This window comes from Jaculus jaculus, chromosome 12 (genome assembly GCF_020740685.1).
Source record: "Jaculus jaculus isolate mJacJac1 chromosome 12, mJacJac1.mat.Y.cur, whole genome shotgun sequence".
NCBI lineage: Eukaryota > Metazoa > Chordata > Mammalia > Rodentia > Dipodidae > Jaculus > Jaculus jaculus.
This window is the reverse complement of record NC_059113.1, coordinates 6139293-6164232: the sequence shown is the minus strand read 5'-3', so window position 1 is coordinate 6164232 and position 24940 is coordinate 6139293. Positions and strand designations below refer to the sequence as shown.

Sequence of the window (24940 nt, the reverse complement as noted above, 5' to 3'; positions counted from 1 at the left end):
GCAAATGGAATGCTATACATGGAAACTTTACTTTTCTATTTTGTCAAGTTTTTGTTTTATTTATTTAAGAAAGAGAGGAGACAGGATGGGCATGCCAGAGCCTCTAGCCCCTGCAAGTGAATTCCTGACGCATGCACCACCTTGTGCATCTGGCTTACATGGGTATTGGGGAATCAAACCTGGGTCCTTAGGCATCACAGGTAAATCCCTTAACTGCTAAGCCCTCTCTGCAGACCTTGTCAGGTTTCGTTGTTGCTGCTGTTTTGCTTTTTAAGTCTCATTCTTAGCCCAGGCTGAGGGACCCCCCTCCGCCTCCTGAGGGCTGGACAGAAGGTGTGCACCAGTTTGTATTGTCAGCTCGACACGTAGTTTAGTTTCATTTATTGTTTAAAATTACTCATTATGAGCTCTGAAAAGTATAAATAAATGAAAGGGGAACTCTGGGGAAAATGGAGAAATACTTCACCTTTATCTCAAGAATGTTTAATATCTACATATAATTTGCCATGGCATCCCCATCAAAATGTTTAAGCACAACCAAAACTAAAAAGTATCCTTTTTTGTTAAACATACATTTAAACAAATTTTTAAGCCGTAAAAATCTGAAATTCCTATGACCAAACTTGTTTTCTGGAGACAGGATCTCACTATGTAGCTTTAGCTAGCCTGGAACTCATTATGTAAACTAGGCTAGCTTTGGACCTACAGCAATCCTCCTGCCTCTGCCTCCTGAGTGCCAGGATTACAGGTGTGCACCACCACACCAGTTAACTAAATTTACTGACTGAATGAAAATATAACCAATACATAAATATATGGCAACTTTCTTGCGGGGGGGGGGGGTTCGAGGAAGGGTCTCACTCTAGGCCAGGCTGACCTGGAATTCACTATGTAGTCTCAGGCGGGCCTTGAACTCATAGCAAACCTCCTACCTCTGCTTCCCGAGTGCTGGAATTAGAGGCGTGCACCACCACGCCTGGCCACTTATTCAAGGAAGGGCAAAAATAAAGTGAAAGTTACAAATTGTTTTGCCATGAAAGGTGTTAACAACAATATGTATCATCAGGTTCAGGTAATCTTCATGTTTGATTTTTGTTTGTTTTTCTCATTACAGTCCAGGCTGGCCTCTGACAATGATCCTCCTATCTCAGCCTCCCAAGTGCTGGGACTAAAGACTCTAACCAGCTTCATATTTTATCTGAGAAACAGAACTCTGTATGATTGCATAGTAAACACCCTAGGGAGATCTTGGTCCCATGGGAAGGAAAAACTTTTTATTTTTTGAGACAGGGTCTCTAGTGCATGGTGATCCTCCTGTCGCAGCCTCCCAAGTGCTGGGACTACAGGCGTGAGTCACCATGTCTGGCTCAAAGAAACTTTTTTTTGTGCCAGGTTTTCAATCTAGCCCAAACTGACCAGGCTGGCCTTGAACTCACAGTGATCCTTCTACCTCAACCCTGTAAGTGCTGGGATTATAGGTGTGAGCCACCATGTCTGGCACTAGGAAATTCTTTCTTTTGGCTTCCATACTCGATGTATTCTAGGAAATTCTTTTTAAAAGCTGCATGAGTGGCTGGTTCAGTGGCCGAGTGCCTGCCTATCATGTCTGAGGCCCTGGGTTTGAGCCCCAGCACTTACAAACAAAAACACTATACGATCTCATCTGTTACCCAACACCGTCCTCAGCACGAGGGGTGCGTCGTGGGCGTCTGCGGGAGGAAGCACTGCCACCAGCATTAGTGGTTTCTCTCAGCAGCCTGACAGGAGAAAGAACTCTGTTTAAAACCCTTCCAAAAGCAGACTGTCAGGTCAGAAACAGCCAAATGCTTGCAGGGCCCTTAAGTTTCACCACTGATTCTAGAAAAGCCAAAGAATGAAATAATTCTAAAATGTACAAAACAGCCATTCTCAAGGCATCAGGACTTCTGGCATGATCCACAGGCTTCAGGGAGGGGACAGCGGCACAGGTGCGGCCGAATCAGGTGTCCAGCGCACACGGTAAACACCACTCAACAAAGGCCTCGGTCCCCTGGCGCGGCGCGGCGTGGTGGCCAGCTGGAAGTCACTGGACTCTGGCAGCCAGGCGTGCCCGTGAGCCTCTCACGTACGGGGCTGAGAGGCCAGGTCTGGGGAGGTGAGCGCCAGCAGCCGCTTACTCAGCAGGGCATTGTGTCGCTTCAGATACAGGATGATGTCTCCTTGCTTTTCTACAACTTCCTCCAGGCTTGAGATCGTCCTGCGAAGACCAAGCTGTGAGCAGCTTACACACACCGACTCTCCACTCTCACCGTGACCGAGTCCTCACCAGTGTCCACCCCTTCTGGCTGTTATGAGTAGGGCAGTATTCCAAAGTGACATTCTTTTCTAAATGTTTTATATTTATTTATTTGACAGAGAAAGAGGGAGAAAAAGAGAGAGAGAATGGGTGCGCCAGGGCTACCAGCCACTGTAAACGAACTCCAGACACATGTGCCCCCTTGTGCATCTGGCTAACATGGGTGCTGGGGAATCGAACCTGGATCCTTTGGGTTGCTGGCAAACACCTTAACCACTAAGCCATCCCTCCACTGGTTATTATCTATAATTATGGAAATTGCCAATAAAAAAATTAAAAAAATATTGCAAGAGGCTGGGCATGGTAGCTTGAGGCTACAAAGTGGATTTCAGGTTAGCCTGGCCTACAGTGGATAAGATTCAGTATCAAAAAAAATAAATAAATGAAAAGCTGGGAGTGGTGGCTCACTCCCAGCACTTGGGGAGGCAGGCATAGAAGGATTACTGGCAGTTCAAGGCCAGCCTGAGACTTCATAGTGAATTTCAGGTCAGCCTAGGTTAGAGCAAGACCTTACTGCAAAAAAAAAAAAAAAGCCTATAAAAGAGTTATAAAGTAAAGAGAAAGGTACATGGGAAACAGAGGTAGGAGGATCGCCATGATTTTGAGGCCACCCTGAGACTACATAGTGAATTCCAGGTCAGCCTGGGCCAGAGTGAGACCCTACCTCCGGAAAAAAAAAAAAAAGTGCAGGGTCAGAGAGATGGCTTAGTGATTAAGGTGCTTGCCTGCAAAGCCAAAAGGACCCAGGTTCCATTTCCCAGGACCCACATAAGCCAGATGTACAGGGTAGTACATTTGTCTGGAGTCCATTTCCAGTGGGCAGAGGTCTTAGTGTGCCTATTCTCTATCTTTCTTTCTGCCTCTTTCTATTAAAGTATTTGTTAAAAATTCTTTTTGAGACTATCATGTAGTACAGCCCAGACTGGCTTTTAATTTGGGATACTGCCTTAGCCCCTAAATTTTATGTTTTACCATGACAGAGAAAGAGGGAGAAAAAGAGAGAGAGATGCCCTGTTCTGTTTTGATTTTATTTTTATTTATTTATTTGAGACAGAGAGAGGGGGGAGACAGAGAGTGAGAATGGGCATGCCAGGGCCTCTAACCACTGCAAACATATATAATACATACATGAACATTTACCAATACATAAACAAAATACACATAAACAAGGTTTCCAACTATAATAATTCTTAACCTGTATGCTACTCATGATATCTTAAACTGACCTGACCAAGGTATGGAGACTGGTACAAGGTTATCAAAAAGTAGTCCCACTGCAAACAAACTCCAAATGCATGAGCCACCATGTGCACCTGGCTTACGTGGGAACTGGAGACTCAAACCAGGGTCCTTAGGCTTCACAGGCATGCGCCTTAACTGCTGAGCCATCTCTCCAGCCCCCCCACTCTGTTTTGATTCTGTTTGGTGACAGCAGAGATTGAACTCCAGAAGCTCCTGAATATAGCCTCTGGCTGCATTTCCATTCTTCAGAAAAAGTGTTTAAAATGTATATATGTATTTTTAAATTCATTTATTAGAGACAGAAAGAGAAGAAAGAATGGGAGGGCCAGGGCCTCTAGCCACCGCAAATGAACTCCAGATGCATGCTCGTCCCTGTGAATCTAGCTGATGTGGGTCCTGGGGAATAGAACCTGGATCTTTGGCTTTGCAAGCATGCGCTTTAACCATTAAGCCATCTCTCCAGCCCTAAAGATATTTTATATTTGGGGATAAAGTGTCCAGACTAGCCTTGAACTTGGCATCCTCCTGCCTCAGCCTCCTTGGCTGGCCTTCAGTTCACAAAGACCCTCCCTCTGCCCTCCAAGTGCTGGGGTTAAAGGTGTGCACCTCCCCCACCCCACCTAGGAAGAGAAACTTTCGAATTTTCTTTCTGATGGTGTATTCCCCACTTGACCCTCACCTTACCTGAATCCAGTCTCAGAGGTTATCTTGCTGGGGTAAGTGTAGATTTTTTCTTCTTCAAGTACATCCGGCTGTGGTTTGGCTTTGTTAAATTTTCTAATTTTCACTAAAATAATAAAACGATTTGTAATCAGATTAAGTAATTCTGAAAAAAATCCAATTTTCATTTACTCAAGTTATATTACCTGGCTATTCTTTTCAAATAGATAATATAAAAACTTGCTTCATAAAGCAAACAAGATTGAGGGGGGACGGATACTATGGAGAGTGGAGTTTCAAAAGAGAAAGTGGGGGGAAGGAAGGAATTACCATGGGATGTTGTTTTCAATTACGGAAGTTGTCAATAAAAATAAATAAATAAAATAAAATGAACAAATAAATGCACTTAACACAGAGGGTAGAGATGATCATTAGAACTGATACTCATGGACTAGAGAGATGGCTTAGAGGTTAAGGCGCTTGCCTACAAAGCCCAAGGATCCAAATTCGATTCTGCAGGACCCACACAAACCAGATACACAAAGTGGTGCATGCGTCTGGGGTTCATTTGCAGTAGCTGAAGGCTCTGGAATGCCAATTCTCTCTCAAATAAATATAAATAAATTTAAAAGTTTAATAAAAAGAATGGGGGGACAGGGGACTGGAGAGATGGCTTAGCATTTAAGGCACTTGCCCACATAAGCCAGATGCACAAGGTGGCACATGTGTCTGGAGTTCATTTGCAATGTTTGAAAGCCCTGGCATGCCCATTTTCTCTCTCATAAATAAAGAAAAAAATTTGCTGTCATAACATGACTGACCGCTCAGTGCCACCCGGTTAGCTGCTATTTACAGAGAAATTTTACATAACCTGTTAATATGGGTGAGATGAAATCTAGATTTCTCTAGGGTGTAAAATTTTTCTTTTAAAGAGTCCTTGCAATCTAGCTTTACACTTTAAGTCTCTAAAACCTACTTAATTTTACCACCAAACATTTTCAGAGACAGACACACCAACCTTCAGGTAATTCTAAACTCAGAAATTAAGACTTCTGGGTGGGCATGGTTGTGCACGCCTTTAATCCCAGCATTCAGGAGGCAGAGGTAGGAGGACTGCCATGAATTCAAGGTCACCCTCAGACTGCATACTGAATTCCTGGTCAGCCTGGGCTAGAGTGACACCCTACCTTGAAAAACCAAAACCAAAAAGAAAGAAAGAAAGAAAGAAAGAAAGAACGAGATTATGGACGCAGAACTACAAGTAACCTACCTATTTTTTAGTTTTTCAAGGTAGGGTCTCGCTCTAGCTCAGGCTGATCTAGGATTCACTATGAGTCTTAGGGTGGCCTAGAATTCATGGTGATCCTCCTACTTTTGCCTCCTGAGTGCTAGGATTAAAGGCGTGCGCCACCATGCCCAGCCTTAACTTTTTTTTTTTTTAACTTATTTATTTGGGAGAGAAAGGAAGAGAGAAAAAGAGACAGAGAGAAAGAGAATGGGCACACCAGGGCCTTCAGACATTGCAAACAAACTCTAGACGCTAGCTGGGCGTGGTGGCGCACGCCTTTAATCCCAGTACTCAGGAGGCAGAGGTAGAAGGATCGCCATTAGTGCAAGGCCACCCTGAGACTACATAGTGAATTCCAGCTCAGCCTGGGCTACAGCAAGACCCTACCTTGAAGAACCAGAAAAAATTAAAAAAAAAAAAAAAAAAAAAAAAACACAAAACGAACTCTAGATGCCCCCCCCCTTATGCATTTGGCTTAAATGGGTCCTGGGGAATTGAACCGGAGTCCTTAGGATTTGCAGGCAAATGCCTTAACCGCTAAGCCATTTATTTCCCCAGCCCTTTTTTTGCTTCTTAAAGTTAGGTCTTTTTATCTTTTTATGGACTGCAGAGATGGATCAGTGGTTAAAATGCTTGCCTACAAACCTGACAGCCCAGATTCGATTCTCTAGTACCCAGGCTGGAGAGATAGCTTAGCCGTTAAAGCATTTGCTGGAAAGCCAAAGGACACTGGTTCGATTCCCCAGGACCCACGCAAGCCAGATGTACAAAGTGGCATATTCATCTAGAGTTTGTTTGCAGTGGCTGGAGGTCCTGGCACTCTCATTCTCTCTACTTGCAAATAAATAAAATAGTTCTGAAGTAAGAGGATCACCATGAGTTTCTGGCCATCCTGAGTCAAGCTGACCTGGGCCAACTCAAGAGTTAGTTCCATAGTTCCAAATCAACTCGGGTCAGAGTGAGACCCTGTCTAGAAAAAAGACCAAAAGAAAAACAAATGTACTTCAATAAAAACTTATGGATGGAGCTAGAGAGATGGCTTTTTTTTTTTTTTTTTTTTTTTTTTTTTTTAGAAAGAAAGCAGCAGAGAGAGAGGGAGAGAATGGGCACACCTGGGCCTCCTGCCACTGAAAACGAACTCCAGATGCCCCATCGTGCAGCTGGCTTGTGTGGGTCCTAGGAAATCGAACCAGGGTCCTTTGGCTTTGCAGGCAAATGCCTTAACTATTAAGCCATCTCTCCTGATGGTTTACTGATTAAGGCGGAGCTGGAATTAAAAAGCATTAGTCACCACTTCCAGCCCTAATCCTAGTACTTAGGAGACAAAAAACAAAACAAAAAAGATGGACAAACAGCAACAGCTGGGCATAGAAGCACACACCTTCAGTCCCAGAAGCAGAGGTAGGAAGATGGCTGTGAGTTTGAGGCCAGCCTGGAACTATAGCCAGTTCCAAGAAAGGCTGGGCTACAGTGAAAAAACAAAGTGAAACCTAGGGATGGCACAAACTTAGAAAACCAACTCCCTACTCCGTAGCGTGGTTGCCTCTTCCTGTGGCCTCAGATAAGTCTGGATGTGGTCAGCAATGAAAGCCACTCTCAGCTAAACAGAAAGGTCCTCAACACGTTCTCAGGCAAACAGAAAAGCTTCCCTTTTGCTAAAACAATAGGCCATGCTTCAAACTGAGGCGAAAGGAGATGGCGAGCTATGTCGCACTCTCTCTCACCTGCATAAAGGAGCAGACAGGCCAGGGAACAGACCAGTTCCAGGGCCAGGATGAGCAACATGAACTCCAGGTACAGCCTGCTGGGCTCAGGAAAGGAGTGCTGCACGCACAGGAGGAGGAGAAGCAGTGTGTTGCCTGTGGAACAAGACATGGCAGGGAATGAGAAATACTTGCTTGGTCTTCGGTCAATATAAACTGGTTTTTGTATAGTTTCGTAAAGCTTCTGGAGCTTCCTAAGTGACAGAACTGTCTGGTTGTCTGACAACCCCCCCACCACACACACATATCTGTCTGTCTGTCTATCTACCTATCTCAGGTAGGGTCTCATCTAGCCCAGGCTCACCGGGCACTCACTGTAGCCCCAGGCTGGTCTCCAATTTACAGCAATCCTATCTCAGATGGAATTAAAGGTGTGTAACACCAAGCATGGTTTGTGTTGTGTTTTTTGTTTTGTTTTGTTTTTTTGATTTTTCAAGGTAGGGTTTCACTCTAGCTCAGGCTGACCTGGAATTTACTATGTAATCTCAGGGAGGCCTTGAATTCAGGGCAATCCTCCTACCTCTGCCTCCCAAATGCTGGGATTAAAGGTGTGCACCACCACACCCGGCATTGTGTTGTGTTTTTAAAATTTGATTTATTTATTTGCACATCAAGAGACAGAGAGGGAGGGGGAATGGCCTCTAGCTACATGGGTTACTGGAGATGGACTCAGGTCACTAGGCTTTGCAGGCAAGCTCTTTAACAATGGGCTTTCTCTTTAGCCCCATGCTTTCTCTTTTTTTTTTTCTTTTTCTTTCTTTTTTTTCTTTTTCGGAGGCAGTGTCTCTCTCTAGTCCTGCCATGTTGGCCTAGAACTCACAGCAATCCTACCACCTCCGCCTCAGTTGAGGAAACTGGCTTCAGAATTGTGTTGTCATTAATAGCAAGCCCAAAAGGCCACACCTGAGTTTATGTTAATAGTACGACTTAGGCTGGGCTCCATACAGGCTACTCTGAGGATGGGGCAATCACTAAAAAGGCCTTGAGATTAGGAGTTAGAACTTTCTGCCCTACCCACCAAACCTGGGGAAGAGCAGAAGGCTGAAGTTTAAATTCTATTCAAACATTTTTGTTTGTTTTTCAAGGTAGGGTCTCACTCTAGCCCAGGCTGACCTGCAATTTACTATATAGTCTCAAGCTGGTCTCAAACTCACAGCAATCCTACCTCAGTCTCTTGAGTGCTGGGATTAAAGGCATGTGCCACCATTCCCCATCTAAAAACATGTTTTTATTTGGGCTAGATAGATGGCTCAGTGGTTAAGGGTGCTTGCTTATAAAGCCTAATGGCCCAAATTCCATTCCCCAGTACCCACATAAAACCAGATGCACAAAGTGGCACAGGCATCTGGAGTTCATCTGCAATTGCACCCAGGAACACTTTCTCAAATAAATAGTTTAAAAAAAATTATTTATTGGACCAGGCATGGTGGTACACTTGGGAAGCAGAGGTAGGAGGACTGCCATGAGTTCAAGGCCACTCTGAAACTACATAGTGAGTTCCAGGTTAGCCTGAGCTAGAGTGAGACCCTACCTCGAAAAACAAAATGAACCAAAAAAGAAAAAACTATTTATATATTTGCACATGAGAGTGTGTGTGTGTGTGTGTGTGTATGCCTGAATGCCAGAGCCTCTTGCCACTGCAAAGGAACACCAGATATCTACACCACATTTTTGGGTGACATGGGAATTGAACCTGGGCCAGTAGGCTCTACAAGCAAGCACCTTTAACTGCTGAGCCATAATCGCAGTCCCTCTGTACAAACTCCTGAGGGTGGGGGTGTGATTCAGTTGGTAGAGTGCTTGGCTAGCATGCATTCAGCCCTGCATTTGACCAAGCCTACGATCAAACAAACAAACAAACAAAAAAAGCTGGGCATGGTGGCTCACACCTTTAATCCCAGCACTCAGGAGGCAGAGGTACCAGGAATGCCGTGAGTTCAAGGCCACCCTGAAACTACATAGTGAGTTCCTGGTCAGCCTGGGCTACTGTGAAACCCTGCCTCAAAAAAACAAAAAACGGCTGGAGAGATGGCTTAGCAGTTAAGTGCTTGCCTGTGAAGCCAAAGGACCCCAGTTCAAGGCTCGATTCCCCAAGACCCACGTTAGCCAGATGCACAAGGGGGTACACGCGTCTGGAGTTCGTTTGCAGTGGCTAGAGACCCTGGCATGCTCATTCTCTCTCTATCTGCCTCTTCCTCTCTCTGTCACTCTCAAATAAATAAATTTAAATTAAATTTTAAAAAAAGATGACCTGAGTTTGATTCCCCAGCCAGTACCCACAATAAAGCCAGCTGCAAAAAGTGGTGCCTGGAAGCCCAGGCATGCCCATTCTCTTAAAAAAAAAAAAAATACTAGTTCTGAATTCAAAAACAAAACTGAATCTCTAGGGTACCACTAAGAGACTGTGTAACTGATCATTTACCACAGGTAGCTCAGCTCAGCAGTGGCCATGCTTCTACCCTTGTGTGATGGCGACATCTGCTGGTCACCCTGAGGCTGCACACCCACACGTGGATGAACCAGGTGGTTTGAATAAACAGGATGGATGCCCAGGCTTCCTCAATAGAAGCAGGAGAGCTCAGAGGGCCCAAGGTCAAATCAAGACTGCCCTTTATAGCCGGGCATGGTGGCGCACGCCTTTAATCCCAGCACTTGGGAGGCAGAGGTAGGAGGATTGCTGTGAGTTCAAAGCCATCCTGAGACTACAGAGTTAATTCCAGGTCAGCCTGGACCAGAGTGAGACCCTACCTCGCAAAACCAAAAAAAAAAAAAAAAAAAAAGATTGCCCTTTAAGATAAATAATACACTAGGGCTGGAGAGATGGCTTAACAGTTTAAAAAAAAAAAAAAATTGCCTGCAAAGCCAAAGAACCTCGGTTCGATTTCCCAGGACCCACATAAACCAGATGCACCTGGAGTTCGTTTATAGTAGCTGGATGCCCTGGTGTGCTCATTCTCATTCTCTTTCTGTCTCTGTCTCTCTCTCTCTGCTTCTTTCTCTCTCAAATAAATATAAATAAAATATATTTTTAAAAATACACTAACAAGTGTGGGGGGGAATTAACATGGGATTTTTTTATAATCATGGAAAATGCTAATAAATTTTTTTTAAAAATACACTAACAAGCCAGGCATGGGGTACAAACCTTTAATCCCAGACCTAGGGAGGCAGAGGTAGAACTGCTATGAGTTCAAGGCTACCCTGAGACTTCATGATGAATTCCACACCAGCCTGGGCTAGAGCAAGACTCTAACTCAAAAAAACAAAAAAAATAAAAACACTAACAGAATAAAAATAAAAATTTAAAATTATACTTTGTCGAGTTTTCTGGGGAAAGATGAATTTCTAATCTGGATTCAAAAACATGTACAGGGCTGGGAGGTGGCTAGTAGTTAGGTGCTGCTCACAAAGCCAGCCGGCCCAGGTTCGACTCCCCACGACCCACACAAAGCCAGATGCGCAAGGTGGCGCATGTGTCTGGAGGGCCTCTGCAGTGGCTAGAGGCCCTGGTGCACCCATTCTCTCTCTTTCTCAGTCTCCTTTCCCACAAATAAAGTATTTTTTAAAATAATAATAGAAATGTTTCAAAACTACATAAAGATCTATTCTGGACTCAGATTGACAAAGCTTTTGAAAAAGGTCAAAACTGGGCTGGAGAGATGGCTCAGCAGTTAAAGGAACTTGCTTGCAACGTCTGATGGGCCAAGTTTGATTTTCTTGTACCTTCATAAAGCCATAAGCACAGAGTGACGCATGCACCTGGAGTTCAACTGCAGTAGTGGCAGGAGGCCCTGGTATAACCATTCTCTCTCTCTCTCTCAAATAAATAAACAAAATACAAAAAAAAAAAGGTCAAAATTTGACAGGACATCAAAACTCCCTAATGAAAGTGAATTCCATAAAGCCTCTATCACGCCTGCAACAAGGAAGAAAAGCATGGGCTGCCACGTTCCAGGTTCTGGGTGGATTTTGTTAGTTTTGCTTCTTGTGGTAGGGTGTCGCTGCCCAGGCTGACCTGAAATTCACTATGTAGTCCCAGGCTAGCCTCAAACTCACCAAGTTCCTCCTACCTCTGCCTCCCAAATGCTGGGATTAAGGGTGTGCGCTATCATGCCTAGAACCTACTGTTTTGTTTTGTTTTGTTTTGTTTTGTTTTGTTTTGTTTTGTTTTGTTTTATGAGGTAGAGCCTCGCTCCAGCCCAGGCTGATCTGGAATTCACTGTATAGTCTCAGGGTAGCCTTGAACTCTGCGATCTTCCTACCTCTGCCTGCCAAGTGCTGCAACTAAAGATGTGCACCATCAAGCCCAGCTCAGCCACCTACTTTTTGCTCTGAGACAGAATCTCACTCACAGGCTACCCTCACACACACTCGGAGCTCAAGCAGGCCCTGAGCACCCTCCAGGTAGCTGAAATGACAGGCTGGTACCATCAGGCCTGGATTAGGACTGATGTGTCTTCAAGCTTTCCATTCTGGATAATGGATCTTTTGCTTTTTTTAAAGTAAGGTTTCACTCTAGCCTAGGCTGACTTACTCTATAGTTCCCAGCTAGCCTCAAACTCAGCAATTCTCCCACCTCTGCTTCCCAAGTGCTGGGATTAAAGGCCTGTGCCACCATGCTTGGCTTGGGTTTCATTCTTTTCGGTGTGTGTACATAGGAACTTCCTACTATTATCTACTGGGGCATGAAAATCACTGAGCTTCACTAAAAACAAAATCTGTTTTTTGTTTTATTACTTTTTAAATTTATTTGTATTTTTATTTATTTGAGAGCAAAAGAGAAAGAGGCAGAGAGACAGAGAGAATGGACACACCAGGGCCTCCAGCCACTGCAAACGAACTCCAGACGCGTACGCCACCTTGTGCAACTGGCTTACGTGGGTCCTGGGGAATCAAGCCTTGAACCAGGGTCCTTAGGCTTTACAAGCAAGCGCTTAACCGCTAAGCCATCTCTCCAGTCCCTCTATTTTTGTTTTAAAAAATTTTTTTTTTTTTTGAGACAGTCTCACCAAGCTGGCCTCAAACTTGCTATATAGCCGAGGCTGGCCTTGAACTATTGATCTGTTGGGCACTGCCAGGCATAGGCTGGAGCCTTCAGGAGAGGGGCCTGAGGAACCCACATTGATCACCTTGCCTCCATCTTCCAAATATTAATCCCTGTCTAATCCTCAGACATAGAAAACAAGTGTCAGGCTGGAGCGATGTCTTGGAGGTTAAGCCACTTGCCTGAGAAGCCTAAGCACCCAGGTTCTACTCTCTAGGCCCCACGTAAGCCAGAAGCACAAAGTGGTACATACATCTGGAATTCGTTTGCAATGGGTAGAGGCTCTGGCATTCCAATTCATTCTCGTTCCAAACCCCATGTATTAAAAATAAATAAATAAAAGCTGGGCGTGGTGGCACATGCCTTTAATCCCAGCACTTGGGAGGCAGAGGTAGGAGGACTGCCGTGAGTTCAAGGCCATCCTGAGACTCTATAGTGAATTCCAGGTCAGCCTGGGCTGGAGTAAGACCCTATCTCAAAAAACCAAAAAAATAAAAAATTTTTTAAAAAAATTTTAAAAAATTAAAAAAAAAATAAAAATAAGCCAGTCTGTTGGGCTTGCCTCAAAAAAACAAAAAGATAAAAATAAAACCAGCAATAGCATCTATCTATCTGCTGATACCAAAAAGATGAACAATTTCACAAAGAGACACACTGATACTGTCTACACTTACAGCAAACATAGATGTGGTGGCACATACCAATACAGGATTACCACAAGTCTGAGGGCAGCCTGTTCTCAAGTGAGACCCTGTCTCAAAATAAGCCACCACCACCACCACAAAAGGAAGGCTGACAGGAGAGCGATGGCCCAGCAGTTCAGGCCCTTCCTTGTGAAACCCCTAACAACCCAGGTTCGATTCCACAGGACACACGAGCCAGAGGCACAAGGTGGCACATGTGTCTGGAGTTCGTTTACAGTGGTTAGAAGCCCTGGTACACCCATTTTCTCTCAAAAACCTCAAAAAAAAATAAGTAAGTCGGGCATGGTGGCGCACGCCTTTAATTCCAGCACTTGGAAGGCAGAGGTAGGTGGATCACTATGAGTTCAAGGCCACCCTGAGACTACACAGTGAATTCCAGGTCAGCTAGAGCTAGAGTGAAATCCTACCTCAAAAAAACACAAAAACAAAAAAAAAAAAACAAAAAAAAACAGGCATGGTGGTGCATGTCTTTAATCCCAGCACTTGGGAGGCAGAGATAAGAAGATTGCTGTGAGTTCAAGCCCACCCTGAGACAACAGTGAATTCCAGGTCAGCCTGGGCTAGAGCAAGGCCCTACCTTGAAAAACAAACAAATGGGGAGGTAATATGATGGAGAATGGAATTTCAAAGGGGAAAGTGGTGGGGGAAGGGAGGGAATTACCATGGGATTTTTTTATAATCATGGAAAATGCTAATAAAAATTTTTTTTAATTAAAAAAAAAAGAAAAGCAAACAAACAAACAAAATTCTGGGGCTGGGCTAGTGGCCCAGCAGATAGCAGCACTTGCTTGCAAAGCATGCCAGCGCAGATTCAATTTCCCAGTACACACACAAGGCCAGACGCACAAAGTGGCACATGAGTCTACACTTCTTTTGCAGCAAGATGCCTTGCTGGGCTTGTACTCTCTATCAAGTAAAAACAGATAAAACCAGGGGGGGAAATGGCTTAGCATTTACCTGTGAAGCCTAAGGACCCAGGTTCGATTCCTCAGAACCCATGTAAGCCAGATGCACAAAGGGTGCATGTGTCTGGAGTTCATTTGCAGCGGCTAGAGGCCCTGGCACACCCATTCTCTCTTTCTCCCTGCCTCTTCCTCTGTCTCTCTCTCTCTAATAAATAAATAAGTAAAACATTAAAAAAAATACATAAAACCAAATTTCAGTGTCCTGGGCTGAAGGGATGGCTTAGTGGTTAAGGCATTTGCCTGAAAAGCCAAAAGACCCAGGTTCTATATTCCCCAGGACCCATGTCAGCCAGATGCACAAGTTGGCACATGCATCTGGAGTTCATTTGCAGTGGCTGGAGTCCCTGATGCGCCCATTCTCTCTCTTTCTCCCTCTTCCTCCCTGTCAAATAAATAAATAAAAATTAAAAATATTTTTAAACAATGTCCATGTCCTTTCTGCAGTCATTTTTAGCACTGGCGCCAGAGCTGAGGCCGGGGCTTACCAGTGGAGTGTGCCCCGAGGGCGAGTCTCCCCAGGCACCGCGTGGACCGGCAGATCTCGTGGTAGCCTCGGCTCCGGGCGCAGCTGTGGTGATAGTGGATGTAACGCTCGAGCAGCAAGTGCAGGATCCACAGGGCCACCTTCCCCAGGATTATGGCCGTCTGAACTTTCAGTGGTCTGGTGTAGTTTCCTGGACACCTGTCCTCGTTTGGGTCCGGGTAAGAGCAGAGCACACCTGCTAAGAGCGCTACGGTAGCGAACACCACCTGGCAGGAGGGAAAGGGCGCTGCAAACGAACTCCAGACACGTGTGCCATCTTGTGCATCTGGCTTACAAAGGTCCTGGGGAATCGACCCTGGGTCCTTTGGCTTTGCAGGCAAGCACCTTGACTGCTACGCCATCTCTCCAGCCCCATTTTACAAACTTTTAGAAACATTACAAAGATTCGCAGAGAACCTAGGCACCTGTTTGTTTGTTTTGGTTTTTGGTTTTTCAAGGTAGGGACTCAGTGTAGCCCAAGCTGACCTGGAATTCACTATGGAGTCTCAGGGTGGCCACGAACTCACAGCGATCCTCCTACCTCTGCCTGCCGAGTGCAGGGATTAAAGGCGTGCGCCACCACGCCCGGCCCAGGCACATGCTTGCAATTACAGCACTCAGGAGGCTGAGTAGAAAAATGGAAGGAGTCCAAGGCCAGCCTGGGCTATTGAGTCCATTTCAATCCAATAAAACAAACAACGTAGAAAATTTGGAAAAGTGACAAGAATCACAAGAGAAGAAACTTGGGGTCAGGGAAATGTCTCAGTAGACAAAGCACTTGGCACTCAAACAGGAGGCCAGTGCATGATGGAGGAAGAGACAAGGCATCCTGGGAGGAAGCTGGCTGGCAAGACCAGGCCCACCAGTCAGCACTGGGCTCAAGTAAGAAGTCATCCAGGAAGACGCCTGACGCCAACTTCTCAACACATGTGCTGCCCACCCACATATATACAAATATGCGTCTACATATACAGTAAGAAAAGGGTACATGCGCATGGTAACACACGCCATTAATCCCAGCACTCAGGAGGTAGAGGTAGGAGGATCGTCATGAGTTCGAGGCCACCCTGAGATTTCATAGTGAGTTCCAGGTCAGCCTGAGCTAAAGTGAGACCCAACCTCGAAAAATAATAATAAAATAAAATTATGAAAAACAAATATTAATAAATAAATTAAAACTTTACTTCTAAGCTGGCACGGTGGCGCACACCTCTAATCCCAGCACTCAAGGTGCAGAGGTTAGAAGAATCACTGTGAGTTACAGGCCAGACTGGGACTAAGGAGTGAATTCCAGGTCAGCCTACACTAGAGTGAGACCCTACCTTTAAAAAAAAGAAAAAAGGGCCGGGCGTGGTGGCACATGCCTTTAATCCCAGCACTTGGGAGGCAGAGGTAGGAGGATCGCCGTGAGTTCGAGGCCACCCTGAGACTACATAGTGAATTCCAGGTCAGCCTGGGCTAGAGTGAGATCCTACCTCAAAAAACCAAAAAAATAAAATTAAATTAGAAGTTTACTTCTTTTTTTTGAGACAGGTCAAATGCAGCCCAGCTCTGCTCAAACTTGCTATGTAGCATGCCTGTACCACAGCATTAAGGGGACAGAAGTAAGAGGACTGTCGGGGTTCTCTGGTCACCAGTACAACCAAGACACTGAGCCCCAGGTGCAGAGTGACAGACGAAGACACCGCTGCTGTCTTCTGGCTGCTGCACCCAGGCACGTAAGTGCCTGCACTTGTATATACAAGCATATACCACGCACACACCACAATACACACACACACACACACACACATTCAAGAGAAGACCAAATATCCAATCAAAGTGACAAAAACTTAAGTGATGGGCTGAAGATGGCTTAGCAGTTAAGGCGCTTGCTTGTGAAGCCAAAGGACACAGGTTCGACTCCCCAGAACCCATGCATGCCAGATGCACAAGGTGGCACATACATCTGGAGTTTGTTTGCAGTGGCTACAGGCCCTGGCATGGCCATATTTTCTCTCTCAAATAAATAAGTAAATACATCTTAAAACATTTTATTTATTTGATAATGAAAATTGCCAATGTATGTGTCCGTACATAGGAAAATATCTGAAAACATGACACACATTTACCCTCCCAGCACTGGGAGACTGAAGTAAGAGGATCTCTGTGAGTTCAAGGGCAGCCTGGAGCTGCAGAGTGAGTTCCAGGTCAGAGTGAGACTCTGCCTTGGAAAAAATAAAAAGAATAAACCACACCTTTTTGTATTGATTTGGACATAGTAATATTGTGGTTTGATTCAGGTGTCCCCCATAAATTTAGGTGTTTTGAATGCTAGGTTCTCAGCTGATAAAGATTTGGGAATTAACGCCTCCTGGAGGCAGTATATTGTTGGGGGCAGGCTATGAGTGTTATAACCAGTTTCCCCTCGCCAGTGTTTGGCACGCTCTCCTGTTGCTATGGTCCACTTTATGTTGGCCAGGAGGTGTTGTCCACCCTCTGCTCATGCCATCATTTTCCCTGACATTGTGGAGCTTCCCCTCAAGCTGAAAGCCAAAATAAACCTCTTTTGTCCCAGAGCTGCTCTTGGTTGGGTGATTTCTACTAGCAATGTGAACCTGACTGCAACAAATAACAACAGAAATAAGCCAGGCATGGTGGCACATGCCTTTAATCCCAACACTTGGGAGGCAGAGGGAGATGGATTTCTGTGAGTTTGAGGCCACCCTGAGACTACATAGTGAGTTCCAGGTCAGCCTGAGCTACAGTGAGACCCTACCTCCAAAAACCAAAATAATAATAATAATAATAATAATAATAATAATAATAATAATAATAATACAAGTCAGAGAGATGGCTTAGCAGTTAAGGCACTTGCCTGCAAAGCCTAGAGACCCAGGATTTCCCAGTACCCATGTAAAGCCATAAGCAAAGGTGGTGAATGTGTCTGGAGTCTGTTTGCATGGCTAGAGGCTCTGGCAAGCTCATTCTCTATCTCTTTATCTCTCAAATAAAATATTTAATAATAATATGAGGAAAGTCCTTTGCAAGCATGCTAATCTCTGTATAAATTTAGCAAAAGGCACTATAGGAGATGTGAAGAAAAACTAAAGCCGGGCATGGTGGCGCACACCTTTAATCCCAGCACTGGGGAGGCAGAGGTAGGAGGATCACCATGAATTGAAGGCCACCCTGAGACTACAGAGTGGATAGATAGTGAATTCCAGGTCAGCCTGGGCTAGAGTGAGACGTTACCTCGAAAGAAAAAAGAAAAAAGAAAAAAAAACAACGTAAAGCAAGCATGGAGCAGCAGGTGTTATCTTCACAGTACAAACCCAATTCTTCTTCTGCCGCTCTTTCTAGTGCTGTGATCAGACATGTGCCAGCATGTCTGGCCAACTTCTCTCTTTTGTTTTCTCTTTTTTTTTTTGGTTTTTTTGAGGTAGGGTTTAATTCTAGCCCAGGCTGACCTGGAATTCGCTATGTAGTCACAGGGTGGCCTCGAACTCACAGTGATCCTCCTACCTCTGCCTCCCAAGTGCTGGGATTAAAGGCGTGTGCCACCACACCCGGACTGGTCAAACTTCTTAACAGCTCCGTAGTGTTGCTGGACATGGAGGGCCATGCAAACCCCCGCTGGCAGATGGCCTGCTGCCTCTTAACAGGACAGGCTACTAAGAACACGTCCTTCCACATGTGCAAATATACCGACAGCACGGTGTGTGGGTGGAGGCGTGAGCACAGGTGTGTGGACAACTTGAAACCTGACAGACACAGCCCAAGTGCCCACTGATGAGCTTGTGAGCTCTCAGGGACGTCCCCTCCTCCGGCCAACTCACATGTACCAACAACAGGAGGTTCGCCATGACTGCTGTCGGCAGAGGGTGGAATGTGGGTCTGAAGTAAGCCTGCAGAGCGTGCTGGGGGAGAAGCTGGGCGTCCAGCAGCGGGTCGTCGTCGACACTCTGGAGCAGGTCCACAGAACCCTGCAGCACAAAACGACGATGTTAGAGCCACTGCTTTCTGTGTCGCGTTTCTAAGACATATCTACAAATTATAAAGCTTTTTTTTTCTTCTTTAAATATTGTTTTCATTTATTTATTAGAGAGAGAGAATAGGAGTGCCAGTGCCTCTAGTCACTGGAAACGAACTCCAGATGCATGAGCCACCGTGTGCATCTGGCTTATGTGGACACTGGGGAATCGAACCTGGGTCCTTAGGCTTCGTAGGAAGTGGCTGAACTGACAAGCCCTATCTCCAGCGACCCCCCCCTTTTTTTTTAATATGTAGCCCAGGCTGACCTCACATTCCTGATCCTCCTGCCTCCACCTCTTCCTACTAGCATGTGCCACCACAACAGTTTTTTTTTTTTAATGTTTTTATTTATTTATTAGAGAGAAAAAGTGGCAGATAAAAAGAAAATGGGTGTCCCAGGGCCTCCAGCAGCTGCAAACAAACTCCAGACACATGCATCACCTTGTGTATCTTGCTGACAGGGGTCCTGGAGAACGAAACCTGGGTCCTTTGGCCTTGCAGGCAAATGCTTTAACCACTATACCATCTCTCCAGCCCTTTTGTTTTGTTTTTGAGGTAAAGTCTCACTCTAGCCTAAGCTGACCTGGAATTCACTATGTAGCCTCAGGATGGCCTCCAACTCCCAGTGATCCCTCCTACCTCTGCCTCCCAAGTGCTGGGATTAAAGGCATGTGCCTCCACACCAGGCTCCTGTTTTTCTTTGGAGCAAGGTCTCACTCTAGGGCACCAGGCCAGAATTGCTCTGCAGTCCAGCCCAGCCTCAAGTTCATGGGGTGCCCCTACCTCATTCTTCCCAGTGCCGGGATTGTGGAGTGATGAGATTGTGGACAGTGTGCACACCACACCTCTTACAAAGCTTTAATGCATTGCTTTCTTTTGAGACAGTGTCTCACTTTGTGGTCCAGACTGGCCTCAAATTTGTGGCAATCTTCCTGCCTCAGCCTTCTGAGTGCTAGGATTACAGCCATGGGTCACCATGCCCAATGCTTTAAAATTATTGCACACACTGTGTATGGTGGCACAAGCCTGTGATCCCAGCACTAAGGAGATCCAGACAGAACAATCGAGAGTTCAAGGCCAGCCTGGGTTATATAAAACATGACCCTGTCTCAAAAAAAACTATATGTTCAGACCATTTATGGTGGTGCAAGCCTGTAACCCCAGAACTCAGGAGTCAGAGGGTGGAAGACTGCTACAAGTTTCAGACTGGTTAGTAGTACAACAGTAAGATCTTCTCTCAACAAACCGAAAGTCAATGAACAACGAATGAATGGAAGAAAAAGTTTTCATTTGGAAGCTAGGGATAAGGACATTAAAAATATATACAAAACCGGGCATGGTGGCACACACCTTTAATCCTAGCACTCGGGAGGCAGAGGTAGGAGGATCTCTGAGAGTTCAAAACCACTCTGAGACGACATACTGAATTCCAGGTCAGCCTGAGCTAGAGTGAGACCCTACCTAAGAAAACAAAAAAATAAATAAAAATAAACGCGGCAAGCCAGGCCAAATGAGCCAACAGGTGCAACAGTGACACATCTGTGATGGTAGAAACCAACTGCCCTCCAACTGGACTGGAGGCCCGCTCCATGGGAGGGAATACATCCCTGATACTGAAAACTTAAAACAGGGGTAGTCATGAGCCCTAGGGTGTAATGTCTGCTGCTGTCTGGCCAAATGTATATACTATGCTTATCTAACTGCCCAGTAAGCACTTCTTAATGTCCATACCCTTATATTAATGCTACTCTCACTTTTGGTAGAGAATCTTCTCTTTTCCGATGGCAGTGACCTTGGGATGACTCAGAAGGCATCATGGTGCTGGAAAGAAGTGACTGGAATGCTCAGTACTGTAATATCTCTATCACACCTTCCAAGGCTCAGGGTCTAATGCGGAAGAGGTAGCAGAAAAAATGTAAGAGCCAAAGGAAGGGTAGGACTCCTTACAATGTGCTCCCCCCAGATACAAAATGGCCTGGATATCCATGACCTCACAGTGCCTGACACTACGTACAAAAGACCATCATAAGAGGAGGAAAAGATCATGACATCAAAATAAAAGAGATTGATTGAGAGGGGGAGGGACCTTCTTCCCTTTCTCCCTCCCTTCCTTCCCTCTTCCTTCCTCCCACTCTCTCTTACTTTCTTTTTTTCTTTTCTTTTCTTTTCTTTTTTTTTTTTTTTTTTGCCATACAAAACTTTATTTGGGGCTTGTGAAATGGCTTAGCAGTTAAAGCATTTGCCTGTGAAGCCTAAAGACCCCGGTTTGATTCCCCAGGACCCAGGTAAGCCAGATGCACAAGGGGACACATGCATCTGGAGTTCATTTACAGTGGCTAGAGGCCCCGGCAAACCCATTCTCTCTTTCTCTCTCCTTCTTCCTCTCAAATAAATCAAGAAATTTAAAAATATTTTTTAAAAAAACTTTATTTTGTCCAAGGCTTGAGAGGGGCTCCAGGTTAAGGATGAGTAATGCAGAAGAGAGAAGCCTCTGGAATGCTGTAGTGTGTCAGGGGGAGCTCTTGGAAGAGATACTCGCCCAGAGATGGCTGAGGGCTCTGCAGTCTGTGCAGACAGGTCATGGGACTGTCCATCTTGAGCTTTCCCACCATCCAAGAAGTGACTCTCAGGAGGTCACGGAGATGGGGTCTGTGCGGGCAGAACCAGCACGTGACGATCCACAAGGGTCTGGTTCAGATTCTTCTCCAGGACCAGGGCAGCCTCCGCGGCCCCCGGAAACCCCCATCTTGGGCAGGCTTCTGCACATCCTGGAAGAGTTCCTGGCTGCCACACTGGTTTTGTGTCTTATGCAGATGCTGGGCGCCCTCGAAATAGAAGCCCAGAGAGGGAGGCGTAGGAGGCCCACAGGTGCAAGTTGACCAAGCAGTTGACAGCAGCCTCCACCTCAGTGGAATAATTCTGATAAATCTGGGAAGTTGCAGTCATGACTGGTCAGCAATAATAAACTAATAGCAAAAAGACAATTCTGACTGGTCCTGGAAGACTGAGATGGTGAAGAGCTGGTTCATGGAGGTTGAGACTGGAGAGACTCGACAGTTGGAAGTTTAAAAAGGGAGGCAGGGACTGGAGAGATGACTGAGCAGTTAAGGTGCTTGCCTACAGACACTAAGGACCTGAGTTTGATTCCCAACTACCCATGTAAAGCCAGATACACAAAGTGGCACATGCGTCTGGAGTTTGTCTACAGTGGCTAGAGGCCCTGATGTACCCATTCTCATTCATTCTCTCTCTGCTTGCAAATAAAATAAAATGGTAAAAACAGCCGGGCATGATGGTGCACACCTTTAATCTCAGCACTCAGGAGGCAGAGATAGAAGGATCACTGTGAGTTCAAGGCCACCCTGAGAGACTACATAGTGAATTCCAAGTTAGCCTGGGCTACAGTGAGACCCTACCTCAAACCCTGCCCTGTAAAAAAAAAAAAATATATTAGAATCAATTGATTTTCTTTAAATGTCTATGGTGGGCTAGAGGGATGGCTTAGCAGTTAAAGCACTTGTCAACAAGGCCAAAGGAACCAGGTTCAATTCCCCAGGACCCACGTTAACCAGATACGCAAGGGGATGCACACGTCTGGAGTTCATTTGCAGTGGATGGAGGCCCTGACACATCCATTCTCTCCCTTTCTCTCTTTCTCTCAAATAAATAATATAAATATATTTTCAAAAAAGTAAATTTTTTTAGTCTTATTAGAAATTTACTGGGCTGGAAAGATGACTTGGTTAAAGCACTTACCTGCAAAAGCGTAAGGACTCAGTTCGATTCCCCAGTATTCACATAGGCCAGATACACAAGGTGGCACATGCATTTGGAGTTCGTTTGGCCACACTAGAGCCTCTAGCCACTGCATTCTCTCTCTCTCAAATAAATAAATACATGAATAAAGTGAACTGGGCATGGCGCACACCTCTAATTCCAGCACTTGGAAGGCAGAGGTAGAAGGATCACCATGAGTTCAAGGCCACCCTGAGACTACATGGTGAATTTCAGGTCAGCCTGAGTTACAGCAAGACCCTACCTAAAACAAAATGGGCACTACTTGCACAAGATTCTAAATTCTTTTTTTTTTTTTAATTTTTTATTTATTTATTTGAGAGTGGCAGACACAGAGAGAAGGACAGATAGAGGACAGAGAGAGAATGGGCGCGCCAGGGCTTCCAGCCTCTGCAAACGAACTCCAGATGCGTGCGCCCCCTTGTGCATCTGGCTAACGTGGGACCTGGGGAACCGAGCCTCGAACGGGGGTCCTTAGGCTTCACAGGCAAGTGTTTAATCGCTAAGCCATCTCTCCAGCCCAAGATTCTAAATTCTTGTGTTGGAACCTTGCCTTTCCCGATGCACTTTAGTAGTAAGATTACAGCAATATTTCTATAATAAATTAACTAAAAATAGCATTTTGAGGTGTCAACCTAGCATTTCTGTGACTTCCTGGAGAACCACTTCCATTGATATATAAGCGCAGGATCTTAGTATATGCCAATGGGCACAACTCATTCAATTCTGGGAACAAATGCAAGCTGTCTCCAAAACTGTCTTAATAAGCTTAAACAAATAGGGGATTCTTACAAGTATATTACCTTTCTGTACTGCCTCCACCATCCCTGGGACATCGGAAAAAATTTAGGGATTTTTTTGTTTTTCGAGGTAGGGTCTCGCTCTAGTGCAGGCTGACCTGGAATTCACTGTGTAGTCTCAGGACGGCCTTGAACTCACAGAGATTCTCCTACCTCAGCCTCCTAGGTGGTGGGATTAAAAGACGTGTGCCACTATGCCAGGCCGGGCGTCGCATTTTGTTGTTATTGTTTTGTTTTGGAAATCTACATTGGATCCATCTAAAATTTATTACTCTTGACGTTCCTACCCTGCCTATATTCAAAACAGCACATGACACCGTTTTGCCCCCACATGGGTTTTCCCGGTGATGGACGCGGCAGGCCGCCGCGGCGGGGACAGGGACCGGCGAGCAGGACCAAGCGGTCCGGCCAGGTGCATCTCGTCACGTGACGCCACGCACCGCGTTCCGGAACCAAAGACGCGCGCCGCACGTGGGCCGACGCCGGACCGGAACCCCGAGCCCGCCCGCCCGCCCGCGTCCCCTCCTGCCGCCGCCGCCGGGGCTCAGGCTGACTTCCCCAGCCCGCAGTCCCCACCCCGGGCGCCCCAGCACAGGAAGAACGAGACTCCCGGGGTCCCCGCCCGCCGCCTCACCGCACTCACGTCCTCCATCCTGCCGTCCGCCGCCATTTCCGGTCGCGGAGGCCTAAGCGCCCGCCACCCTGACCTCCGCTTGCGCCGGGGAACCGCGGGCCCCGGAAAGCCACCACCTTCGCGGACCTGCGCTCCCCGCCCCCCCTTCTGCGCCCGCCCCGCCCCGGGCGCCCATGGCCACGCCCCCGTGCGCTCATTGGTCGAGAGGCGAGAGGGGCGTGGCCCGCCCTGCGACTGCCACCTGTGGCGGAGTCCGCTGCGTGCCGCAGGTTGGAGGGCATTCCCAGCGCTGTCCTCTGACCTGCGCTTTGCGGAGGCCTGGGCGTTGAAGGATACGCTCATAGGCACACTGCACTATTTTCGTTTGACTTTAAAACATTTTTTGATTTTTGTTTTTTTTCGAGGTAAGGTAAGTTGTTGCCGGAGCCCAGGCTAACCTGGAATACACTATGTGGTCTCAGGCTGCCCTCGAACTCACAGTGAACCTCCTACCTCTGCTTCCCGATTGCTGGAATTAAAGGCATGAGCCTACCCGCCTGGCTATATATATATAATGTGAGAAAGAGGGACAGAGAGAATGGTCATGCCAGGGCCTCTAACCACTGCAAACGAACCCAGATGCATGTGTCGCCATGTGCATCTGGCTTACATGCCCTCTGGGGAATTGAACCTGGCTCCTTAGGCTTCACAGTTAAAGGTCTTAACTGCTAAGCCATCTCTCCAGCCCATCAAATATTTTCTTTTTAAGAAACTGGGTGTGGTGGTACAAATTTATAATCCCAGCACTCAGGACGCTGAAGTAGGAGGAATGAGTTCAAGGCCAGCCTGAGATTAATTCCAGATCAGCCTGTGCTAGAGCAAGACTACCTCAAAAAAACAAAACAAAAATAATAATAATAGGGTGGGAGAGATGGCTCCGTGGTCAAGGTGCTTGCCTGCAAAGCCAAAGGACCCAGGTTCAATTCCCCAGGACTCACATAAAGCCAGAGGCACAAGGTAGAGTGTATGGCTAGAGTTTGTTTGCAGCAGCTAAACACCCTGGCACGCCCATTCTCTCTCTCTGTATTTCAAATGAATAAATAAAATATTAATAGAGGGGAGAGAATTACCATGGTATCTTCATGTTCTCTCTCATATGTGGATCCTAGCTACAGATGACTGGGCTTCTGTGTG

The 24940-nt window shown here is 46.0% G+C and overlaps 1 protein-coding gene across 4 annotated transcripts; it reads right to left on the bottom strand.

Moving 5' to 3' along the window:
- Positions 1-364: 364 nt before the first annotated feature.
- Positions 365-23891, bottom strand: Tmem192 (transmembrane protein 192). Of its 4 annotated transcripts, none has more exons than XM_004669265.2 (6): positions 23777-23891; positions 18343-18489; positions 14487-14751; positions 7250-7384; positions 4262-4364; positions 365-2236 (listed from the first exon to the last, which is right to left on the bottom strand). In XM_004669265.2, exons 1-6 carry the CDS (start codon positions 23801-23803, stop codon positions 2101-2103), a joined length of 813 nt encoding a protein of 270 aa, XP_004669322.2. In that variant the 5' UTR covers positions 23804-23891; the 3' UTR covers positions 365-2100. The 4 variants fall into 4 exon arrangements, with proteins under 4 accessions (XP_004669322.2, XP_044987099.1, XP_004669323.2 ...); XM_045131164.1 differs by having other exon boundaries at positions 23768-23888; XM_004669266.2 differs by lacking the exon at positions 7250-7384.
- Between the last annotated feature and the right edge of the window lie 1049 nt (positions 23892-24940).